Source organism: Erigeron canadensis, chromosome 8 (genome assembly GCF_010389155.1).
Source record: "Erigeron canadensis isolate Cc75 chromosome 8, C_canadensis_v1, whole genome shotgun sequence".
Classification (NCBI taxonomy): Eukaryota; Viridiplantae; Streptophyta; class Magnoliopsida; order Asterales; family Asteraceae; genus Erigeron; species Erigeron canadensis.
This window is the reverse complement of record NC_057768.1, coordinates 47,633,907-47,645,088: the sequence shown is the minus strand read 5'-3', so window position 1 is coordinate 47,645,088 and position 11,182 is coordinate 47,633,907. Positions and strand designations below refer to the sequence as shown.

Sequence of the window (11,182 nt, the reverse complement as noted above, 5' to 3'; positions counted from 1 at the left end):
CATGCAAATTTTATCATTGGCCCATTCTTAGTTCTCAAAAATTATTATTATTATTTTTATATATATTATATATTAGACGACATGGTAGATATTTAGTTAAATAAGTGAAATTAGTTAACGTCTAAAATATAACAAGACACTTGTATTTTGCATCAGATCCAGCGTTCGCATATATACGTACATACATACTTGATGATGCTTTTGCTAATAACTAGTACTGTAATTAATAGTGTATAACGTAGCTTTACGACCAAATTTGGTATCTTGATTGGATCCAAGCAACCCATCCATGCTACTATATGCTAGTCATGTGCAATCATATCGATCACTGCTTTTGAGAATGATAATATTCCATGCACCCCACTAATTAATCTGTGTTTACAACACAAATTAACATGTAAAGAGTCACTAACATCACACAGAAACTTCCAAGAAATTCATAGTTAATTAGTACGGACTCAGTGTTTTAATTTACACATATAGCTTAGGCCATCGGTAATTCATTTGACTCCCCTTTTCTAATTCCTTCGTGTGATATTGACACTTTTTTATTAATAGTTGATCAACGTAATTAAGACTAATGAGTCTAGTATAAATCTGAGGACTATATATATAGAATTCTATACACTGATTGTATGTTAGTATTCCTAAAAAACTTTAAGGCAAGAGAAAGAAGACTAAAAAATAGATAGAGATAGGACTCGTATTTATAGATTCGGTTAAAAACATCAACAACAGTCAACAAAAAAAATGTATTGTATGAGTTAAAATATATTCTGTACTTTTTTTGTGTTTCATTTTGTTTTTCTTTGCTACTATATCTAAATATTTTTATATAACTAAAATAGATTGTAGCAATCTTTTCAAACGTAAGATGTTTTTAAACAAATTATCTAATATAAGAATGTTTTATATATCTACTAATCTTAATACCAATATATAATGCATAGTTTGAGTCAATATACTCTACAATAAAACATTAACTAAAATTTAACTTCATTCATGTTGCTTTTTGACTTGTTAATTAGTGTATGCAAAATACTGACTTAGTTTATTTTATAAAAATTTTGAATAAGAAAAGGTACACATGAAAACTATTGAATTGGAGAATCATGATAACTTTCAAATTATAACTTGTTTCATATGAACAAATTATGTAGTTGACATATGAATATATCAAGTTATAGTTAGTATTATCTGTGAATTTTTATATAGTTTAAAAAATTAATTATGTATTTTTTATATTTTATAAAAGTGGTGTTCTACGTGTTACATTGTCCTCTACGATCATAATGCACAAAAAATTTAAGTGGTGATAGACGTTAAAGTAGAGTATAATTAATTGGTTATACAGTCCCCTACCATACGCATGCTCTCATGTACCCAAATAACCAAATGTACAATCTATCAGCCCATCTCTAGTGGCATTATCAATTGCCCAAACATAACTGATACTTTATAAATATGTCAATAAATTGTTTCGGTATATTGAATTAACATATCGAAGTCAATTATTTCCAACCTAACATACTAAAACTCAATTTACTCATGACACGTTATCATCCATATTAATTAAAAACATTACTTATATGTCGAGAAAATTAGACTCCATTTTATATGTCCTCTTTCCAATTTTAGAGTTGCCTTTGGTCATCTAGAGCCAACACTAAAGCCCACATAGGTTTAACAACTATACGGTACTATACACACAAATTTTCAATTGTTCTTTGTACCATAGCCTCGTAGTGTCGCTCTGTTGCATTTCTTTTCTTTTTAAGGGTGTTGGCGGTATGGTATAGGACTTCATGAAGGGTTCACTTTTTAAAATTTCCAGCTAGGCCTATCGATCGAGGGTATATATTTCTATCAATTTTCTTTTAGCCCTTTAAATTTCTGTAAGTAACTCTTATTAAATACTTCTTTTCAAAAAAATTTATCCCGGCCTATCTTAAAGTTTTTCTTTATTGTAGCGGTTTTATTCAGATACATTATATTATAGCTAGTAATTTTTTGTGACATGCCATCATGTTGTTTTTAGAGTAATTCTCATTTTGCCACCCACCACTCAATTTTTTGATGCATACCGAAATGTATACATTTAAGAGCCCACACATGTTTGAGAGTTTTTCTGAATGGTTTTGTGCTAGCAAGAGAGACCAATATATGATTGGTGCACATACACTGAGCTTACATGATAATTATCTATCCAAAAAACATTGATCCGTATTCCTTATTTGTAGATGAGCAGATATAGTTACTGTAGAACTAATTGAAACACCAAAAAGATCAAGCCCTGCTGTGTCACTATATTATGTGTGGATGCAAAACGAATGCCTGCAGCAACAGCAGCAAAATAAAATGAATTTGGACAATTGTGATGATGATTAGGACATACTTGTAACAAACTTAAAATACAACAGGATGAAAGTCCACATTCATACCGAACATAAAGGCAAAAAGGAAAAGAAATGATACTCTTAAATTAAGTGCATAGCCTATTTCCTTGCTTGCATATGATAGTAGGTCTGCGCAAGAAAACCATAAATCTCACCAAGTTGTCAATTATGTGTTTACAGATCGATTAACAATACATGTTGATAGAACTTTAGTGCGTAAGTATAACACCAGATCAAACCAAATCATAATTATAAGCACCGGTAATTGCCAATCAAAAATATAAATAAAAAAGCACCTGAAATCCACTTGGGCTACTCACTTATACGTACATATTATCTCTGCAGGGTTGTGGTGACGAAATTTATATGTTAACAGTTGAAAGAGTGAAACATACCAAAGGTTATCGGGTTATTGACCTTTCTGATTTTCCATGTATAATAACTTGGTTGCTATAGGATTTTATGTTTCTGTTAGAAAGGGCATTGGTTCTGATATACCTGATTCATTAGCTCAACGGTTGTTACTTGTAACAAATTGAATTGGGATATCCCATATAGAAAAACAAATTAAAATCCTTAAGCCATGAAAACAAAGGTTTCATATATTACAACTTTGAACAAACAGACATGACTACAAGTCCATAGATTCTGTAACAACAATGAACGACCGAATATGTAAAGAAAACGCTATAAGTCAATCGCACACCACTTCCATGGGACATTCTATTTCAATGACATCCCATTTTATTAGTATAATTATTATTATCGGCGGCTATAATGGATCTTATATACCCTGCATCCCGATATCTGCCCTAGAACAAACTACCGACGGAAGCTTCGGACTTCACGTGGTTGTTCTCCCTCGCCTTCTTGAAGTTTGACCAATGTGTAGACTCCAGCTCCAACAAGTGCTCCAAGTGTGGGTGCCAATATGTATAACCATAATACCGTGTAATTCCCTGTCGCCACTGCTGGACCCAGTGTACGCACTGGATTCATTGACGCACCACTTGATGGCCTGCCATGCCCATCAACCAATATAATAATATATATAACATGATTATCAATTCATCAAGTGAATGTATAAACATGATTATCAATTCATCAACAGTATTAAAACTTACCCAGCAACTAGAATGTTGAGCATAACGGTAGCTCCAACTGCTATACCTGCCAATTCTCCAACCTGAATATACACATCTATCAATGCTAATGCAACATTTCAAAATAAGAAAAAGTGAATCAAAAGAAAGCATAGGTTAGCCTTACAGCACGAGTATCAGTAGCGACAGCTGTGACAACAAACAGGAGATTAAAGGTGATGATGAACTCGAGGGCAAAAGCTTGGCCAGTGCTAACAGAAGGAACTGTGACACCTCCGGACATAAAGGGATGGAAGACACCTTTGAGAGCAAAAGAAGCACAGATTGAAGCGGATACTTGTGCTAAGATGTAGGCAGGGACATGTGCCCATGGAAAATGACGCAGTGCTGCGAATGCAATTGTGAGGGACGGGTTCAAATGGGCTCCTGAGATATGACCCGTTGACAGAATAATTATCATCACTGCCAGCCCTGCACATGCTGCATTCCCTATTAGTGTCTCTGATCCAGAGTATTTTTGGTTCACTATCGGTCCTGCTGTTGCTGCGAATATCAATATAAATGTTCCCACGAATTCTGCTCCCAACTGCATTTTAATTCCCCAATACCACAATCATAATTCAGCTCGGCTATTGGTTTAACACCACACCTATTAGCCAATACAATACAGATATAAGAACAAATATATAGAACTAGGAGTACCTTTCGGGTGAGAGAGATATCAGGAGTAGCAAAATCTGTGAAACACGTATGATGTGCACCGAATGACGGTGCAGCAACGGGCAGACATTTGCAACGTGGCATTGACTTGCGATCGTACGACAACGAGTCTACTCGTAGAGATGTGAACAATGGACCTCCTGGTGTTCCAGGAGTTGCTGGTGCTGACACCGGTGGTGTTGGCCCATCCCCACTTTCCATTTTCATAGACTTCAATTCTGGACTTAAATGGTCTTTTTCTTTTTTTTTTGGTTTTTTCAGATACGATTTCAAGCCGAATGGGAAATACCTTACATAATGTGTAGATTTTTATAAACGTATTGTTACACAATCGACTTAACTGAAGCCAGAACGATACAAACTTTGTTTATTAATTGGTGCTTTTTTTATAGGGGAAAAAATAGATGGGTAGTCTGAAGTAAGATACTGGGTAGAGTTTTATAAATGTTGAACTAAGGAAGAGAAAGTTTGAAAAAAGCCAGGTTAAAGAATTGATCTAAATGAATGAAAGATAAAGTTGCAAAGTTATAAACATGTAATGTAATTCAAAAAATTTTTTGGTAGGAAGATACAATGGTTTTTGTAGAAGTATATATATGATCAAGGAAAAGATATAAGCAAGTGACCAGGGTGAACATGAATGGTGTATATATAGTGTTAAAGATGGTGATTAAATAATAAATAAAGATGAAACCATTTGATGGTTATATTGGTGGGAATTGAGTTGTATTATGCATGTAGGTCATGTATATATTATATGTAGAAAGGATGAGGTTTTCTTTTTTCAGGTTATCCAAGGATGGCAAAGTCCCGTTAACTCGGATGTACAACAGATATTCCCTTGACCATTTCCGACTATTTGCTTAGCCATTCCGAAGTTGTTTACCTAGCGAGGCTTCAAACTCGGGATCTCTTGTAAGGATACAAGACGTCTGACCACTAGGCCACCTTGGTGGTGGCTTATATGTAATATCCTAATATGTATAAGATGTGTACATTATAACAAAGGAAAAGGGAGGGGAACCAGAAGGTCAACTCTTGGGCAATCATCAAAACAGCCCATTTTCAATTATGCTGATCAGTGATCACATCACAGGCAGGTTACCTTAGACAATGTCACACCTGATGATGCTTTTGTGGCTATTATTATCAGTTTATTTTTTCATCTGTGTATCAAACAACTTCAATAATGGTCTAAAATTTTCCATTACATTTTTTTTCATAGAGAGGCAATTTAGAACTTTAGACATTACATAGCTCTCATGCATTTTTTTTAAAGTTATAACTGGAACTTAAATAATATGTATGATTTCACTAGTATTATGTTTTATATTTTCACGAAACAGGCAATAGTATAGCATAAAATTAAAGCTAAGCAAGCGAGACTGAAGCTAATCAAAATAAAATCATGTGGCACATCAGTCTCCGACTTCAAAGCACCATTATCTTTATGTGGTCGTTGCAGACTTGCAGCCAAAGAAGGAAAACCATTAAACAATTCTCATTCCAAATGCATGACCAAATAATGTACAAGTATTAATAGACTAAAAGATATATAAACAGAGGAATGACCTAATGGCATCAATGTTATATCAGATAATGACTGATCAGTGGGAAAAAAGCACAAATAAACCAGTAATGAAAACCGCAGATAAGACACCAACGGTGTAAGTTCCAATTAATTGTCACGTCTCAAAAGGGAAATAATCCTAACATAGACTGAACGAGTGAAACCACCACCAACCAACTGGTAAAGAACTCACCACCACGAAAAATATTCATTATAAGAAAATACTTAAAAAATAACTCACCAATCTAAAGGCTAAAGGTATAGCCTAGCTCTATAGAGGATTCAGTCATGCAGTGGAAAAATGTGTAAAGTCTAATGTGCGGTGTTGATATTTGTCATTAAAAATACTCCAAACCATTGGCTTCCCAAAGACGAATGTTTCATTGTTTTGACTGGCGACGTACTCCATCAGCCAAATATTATAATACTACTTGACTATATACATTCAAATACGTACAAATACTTGTATGTTTGGAAGCCATAAAATAATTATACGACCATCTTAACCTAGTTATAAACTATATGTATGTATGTAAGGCCTATAATTATTGATTGACCACCCTTATGATTAACTATTTCTTTTTGCACTTTCTTTCCACTCTCATGTCATCAATCAATATTATTCTCTTTAAACTAATGGTCATATTTCTTCCCTAAACATAATATAAGTCCCCACCCCCATCACACTCTGTCGGTAAGTTTTGACTTTGCCAAAAAAAAAAAAAGAGCTCATACAATCATCCCTTCATTTGCATTTTCTTATTTTAGTAGTAATATATTACATACACTTTTTGTATTAGACTATTGTTCCACCATTCAATCCTACACACAAATACACCCCACCTGATCCAAACAACCATCATGACATTGAGCTATGAGTTACAAGGATTTGTTGTTTTCTCCATCCTTTTTACTTGTCTCATCAAGAATCTTACTTTCAGTAACCTCCCCCGCAACCCCCCCCCCCCCCCCCCCCTTTTACATGCATTATAGAGCCAATCTCTTTCATTAGGATAATGATCGAGAGTCTGCCTTGCGCGAACAGTAACATATCGCGATCATAACTCATATAATTAGTGTTAGGTGGCTAACTGTCATTAGTTGAAATATGGAAATATGTGACTAAGAAAATTGGTATACTCATCAAGAACTATATTGCAACCAACCATAGATGATGTGCGATATGTCATATTTTCCTAAAGTGAAAATGTATCATCACTACAAGAGCACAATGAAAAAAGTTGTGGTGGTTTAATAAAGGACTGCTACATTATTGCATATCACCTTCTGTAATTGTTGACTTAGCAATCATCCTAGACACATGTAATTACCATATGGTAAGGGATGAAAAACTAAAACAATATAATGTAACATCGTATGTATGTTATTCAATTAGTTTATATCACGATAATTGGTCAACGAAACAACATATATCAAGGTTTCCATCTAAGAAAGAAACATAACACAACAAATTCTTGTTTGCAATGGATCTAGTCATATTGATGATATGATTCTATTACACCACATAACTTCAGAATCAAATTTGGTATCACCACCAGGCTCCACCACTCAGGGGAAATGATTGCTCTTAAGAATGATGAAATGCACCACTAATGCAAAAGTAATTAGCACCAATGCACCATACAGAAACTTCTAGGATTGTTAAACATAACTCGTTAGCATGATACATGACCCACAATACAGGATATTCTGAGTTCACATGTATTCTCTTACCACCTTTGGTGCTCACTTACTCATTCATTTTAAGGTCTCTGTCCTCCCTCTTTTGATCTTGTTAGTTGTTTAATTTAAGCAAGCCAAAAGACTAATAACTAATAAGAGTATAAAATAACAGCAAACAGTTTTGGATAAAAGGAAGCAAGTATGGCTTACACTAGTTTGGGCTTTGGACAGTCATAAAAATACAGTGTCATAGCTTCATCAAGCTTCAAACTGTATGATCCTATACGTGCAAGCAAGCGTAGAAAGTTGGTTAAGACTGCTAAATATTAGATGTGTATTTGTGAGTTTATTGTGATTGCATATATTAAGTCCTCAAAGTCACAGCCATGCCAATACTTAGATTCTTTTTGAAGTGCTCTATTGTTGGAAGATTTAAGAAGATGTTCACACGCATGTATTATATCAGAATGTAACAACCCTCCTAGACAGATAGAGAGCAAGGAGAAATGCGCTACTAAGAACTTACAACATGGTCTCAAATTAATAAACAGGACTCCAAGATATCTTATCCCTTGGGGGCCTTAGGTAATACACGTAGTATCATAACAGTAGCCCCCATCCATCTCCTAAGGTATTTTAGGTTAAGTGCTTCAGTTAAAGAGCTCATAACAACTTCTATATATCTTTTAAGAGGAGGAGTACATGTGCATATAGCAAAAACCAGATTAGGGCATGTAAAAAATGATGGCACTTAATGTAACACGTGCCCATATAACAAACCAATTGACATTACCATCATGGAGACATGAAGTATATTATACATTTCTACCATCCAATAGTACCATCCATTTATACCACAAACTAAGGGTTGCGCCAGTGACTGTCATCCTACACTTCTAAGAAACAAAGCAAAGCCCTATACTATTGTGTTTCTGTTCCATAATCCGTATCATCCATATAGTTGCTTGATATTATTATGTTTCGTGATCCCTTTTGTGCCCATTGCTGCCTGATTGACTAGTAAGAGCCCAAAATCGCGTGTGGCTTTTTAAAAAGGTTTCTCCACTAACAACAGAGCTAAACGATCATTTCACGACATAAAACTCTAGTCCTGTTTCAGTACAAATCCTTACAAATGATCTTCAAAAGTACATATCCTATGCTATAATTCTAACTCAAGGGGGAATAAACATTTTATAATAAGTAATAACATGCAGGAAGTCTGGAACAGATCAGAAAACAAACTACATTAAGGGAAAACTTGCCATACAAAACAAACAGCATTGCCGACTTACAACAGATTGCGAACTGGATCAAAAACATCTTACATCAGATCTTATCTTGTAGATAAGCTGAATAAGTCAATGCTGTTATACTGATTGAAACGCCTAATAGAAAGCCTGCAGGAATTAATTTTCGTGTGGCAGCAAAACGAATGCCTGCAATAACAGTAGCGAAAGAAAACAAAGTTGGTGAGTTTATGTACAAGGATCAAGCTGTAAAGATAACCATGTCAGAAATTTGTGAACAGCTTTAAGGAAAATTCTACATTTACAATGACTTCTTTACAAAATGATGTGCCACGTACTACAAAGAGAGACAATGATGAAGTTAACTTAGTTAGTTAGTTGTGCGGTTGTGCCACAAAATTTTGTAAACCCTTTTTTTTGTAAGTGTAACTTGTGTAGCATATCTCAGTTTTAAATAGCAGAAGATAGACATGCATATCTCAGTTTTAAATAGCAGAAGATAGACATACTCCACATTCATACCAAATATACAAACAAAAAGAAGAGAAGCTCCAAAGGCAAGTGCATCGCCTAATTCCTTGGTTTCAGGTGATTGCATAAGATAATAGGCCTGCCGAAGAAGACAATAATTCAATTCCCATTGATCATTGCTGATAATTACACACAAATATTACAAACAGTTTATTTTATAAAGTAAATAAAATATTCAACATTCAATCTCCTGTAAACTTCAAAAGATCATAGGAACTTAAATAAGTACCAAGTTCTCCAATTTAACAAAACTCTGTATCCCAGTTCCCCAAAAAGAGGCTATTATAGTATAGGGATAAGTGCATGAAAATGTTCTAAACCTTGTCTCATTTTGCTATTGTATGTATCAACAAGTTCAAACTTTAGATCCATTGCTATTATATCTGTTTGGTTACCTTCTAGTTAGGTAACAAGTAGACGCTTTGTCTCAATATAGATGTTCATTTGACAAAAACACAAAACTTTAGAAGATATCTAGTCATTGCATTATGTAGTATAAAGATGACAATACTACCCTAGCTTAATGTGATTTCGGAAAAGTTGTTTCAAGGGTAAGTGGTAAAGTAAAAATACTACTTCTATAGTCGGTAGCCTTGGGGTCTACTGCCCTCCACTGCAAAAGTTTTCAAGGGCCATTATAGAGGACTTTTGCTAAAAAAAAGGCCGTGGGTTCAAATCCATTTCCAACTCCGCCAGGTGTTCAATTCCGAGGACTTTTCATTAGTTTTGGGTCTAAAAAGGGACCACAAGATCGACTGATCTTAACCATTTTGTCTGTTTTGGGTCTAATAGACGAAGAGGAATTTGTTAACCATATAGAACGACGAGTTGATGCCGTTCTTTTAATCACTCTACATATTGTAAGAGGCCATGTACATAGAAATAGAAAAAAAGTGAAACTTTGATACATAAAAATAGAGTAGCAAAAAAAAAAAACATACTTACAACAGACATAAGAGTAGCCCCTGTTAGTCCCCCAAAAAGTGAACCTTTGCTTCCTGATTTATTGTCTTCTCGTATGATATAATGATATATATGTAAACCAATATATTAAAAATTAACGACAATCTTAAGGGATAGAATAATAAAAATTAAATATAGTGTAATTAGTAGAAACAAAAATAAATAATAACAGTAAGAAGAAAACTTACAGGCAAACAGACCACCGCCAAGAAGAAGAAGGGCGTAACCAGCAGAAGCTACAGGGGCATAATCTTGTAGTTGGGATTTACAAACATCGATCCTCCTCCTGCCAAATGATGTTGAATTTGTTGGAAACTTGCTCAATAACTTGTGTCTGCTTCCGACAAAATTCGATTGAATTGAGGATGTCGGTAAAAGGGTTACAGCTGTATTATTGATTGTTAAAACATTGGGGCAACGAGTAGAAGTGAATACGGGTAATGGGTGTGTGTAAATCATGGATCCCATTTCTTTCTTGCTTGCTGGTTTGATGTCGTTCTCTACCCAATCAGTATCAGTAGGACGGTCACTGTGATTTAGATACAGTAGAGGTAGACGATGTGATGACTCATCGCCGCACCAACTTCTATGCTTTTTTTTTTTTTTTATCTAACTCGAAATAACGAATTGTAATCTTTTAAATAAATAAAATAATAAAAAAAAGTTGTTTATTTTTTACGGGATTCATATCCCAACCACACATTTTTGGTACCTATACTATACATACTATTTGCAGCGGGTCGCCACAAATAGTGCGGCCCCCCTGTCTGTAATTACAAATCTGACAAAAAAATAGCAGACTCCCTGTCAGTAATTATTGCAAATAGTTGGATATTGACAAAAACACAACTATTTTACAAAGGTCGGGATACCAACCGCCAATTTTTATGGGATATTTTTAACATAAATTTATACCCTCAGTTCTTTAAATTTTACAAAATGCACCCAATAAATATTTTTCATATG

General features: G+C 34.4%; 2 protein-coding genes across 3 annotated transcripts; both read right to left on the bottom strand.

Moving 5' to 3' along the window:
• Nucleotides 1-2,980: 2,980 nt before the first annotated feature.
• Nucleotides 2,981-4,808, bottom strand: LOC122578237 (probable aquaporin NIP5-1). The gene is made up of 4 exons (XM_043750146.1): nt 4,202-4,808; nt 3,666-4,085; nt 3,521-3,582; nt 2,981-3,414 (listed from the first exon to the last, which is right to left on the bottom strand). The coding sequence occupies exons 1-4, from the start codon at nt 4,424-4,426 to the stop codon at nt 3,219-3,221; spliced, it is 903 nt and encodes a 300-aa protein (XP_043606081.1). The 5' UTR covers nt 4,427-4,808; the 3' UTR covers nt 2,981-3,218.
• Nucleotides 4,809-8,242: 3,434 nt separating this feature from the next.
• Nucleotides 8,243-10,817, bottom strand: LOC122578866 (protein FATTY ACID EXPORT 4, chloroplastic). Of its 2 annotated transcripts, XM_043750914.1 has the most exons (5): nt 10,405-10,817; nt 10,199-10,263; nt 9,245-9,332; nt 8,768-8,911; nt 8,243-8,583 (listed from the first exon to the last, which is right to left on the bottom strand). In XM_043750914.1, the coding sequence occupies exons 1-4, from the start codon at nt 10,682-10,684 to the stop codon at nt 8,802-8,804; spliced, it is 543 nt and encodes a 180-aa protein (XP_043606849.1). In that variant the 5' UTR covers nt 10,685-10,817; the 3' UTR covers nt 8,243-8,583; nt 8,768-8,801. The 2 variants fall into 2 exon arrangements, with proteins under 2 accessions (XP_043606849.1, XP_043606848.1); XM_043750913.1 differs by having other exon boundaries at nt 8,243-8,911.
• Nucleotides 10,818-11,182: the final 365 nt, after the last annotated feature.

Excerpts from the sequence above, each read along its gene's own strand:
- LOC122578866 (XM_043750913.1), bottom strand. The coding sequence starts at position 10,684 with ATGGGATCCATGATTTACACACACCCATTACCCGTATTCACTTCTACT. Across the intron at positions 9,333-10,198 it reads GGGCTACTCTTATGTCTGTT|GCCTATTATCTTATGCAATC; the intron begins GTAAGTATGTTT and ends CTTCTTCGGCAG. Across the intron at positions 8,912-9,244 it reads TCTTTTTGTTTGTATATTTG|GCATTCGTTTTGCTGCCACA; the intron begins GTATGAATGTGG and ends CTGTTATTGCAG.
- LOC122578237 (XM_043750146.1), bottom strand. The coding sequence starts at position 4,426 with ATGAAAATGGAAAGTGGGGATGGGCCAACACCACCGGTGTCAGCACCA. Across the intron at positions 4,086-4,201 it reads ATATCTCTCTCACCCGAAAG|TTGGGAGCAGAATTCGTGGG; the intron begins GTACTCCTAGTT and ends ATTAAAATGCAG. Across the intron at positions 3,415-3,520 it reads CTCAACATTCTAGTTGCTGG|GCCATCAAGTGGTGCGTCAA; the intron begins GTAAGTTTTAAT and ends TGGGCATGGCAG.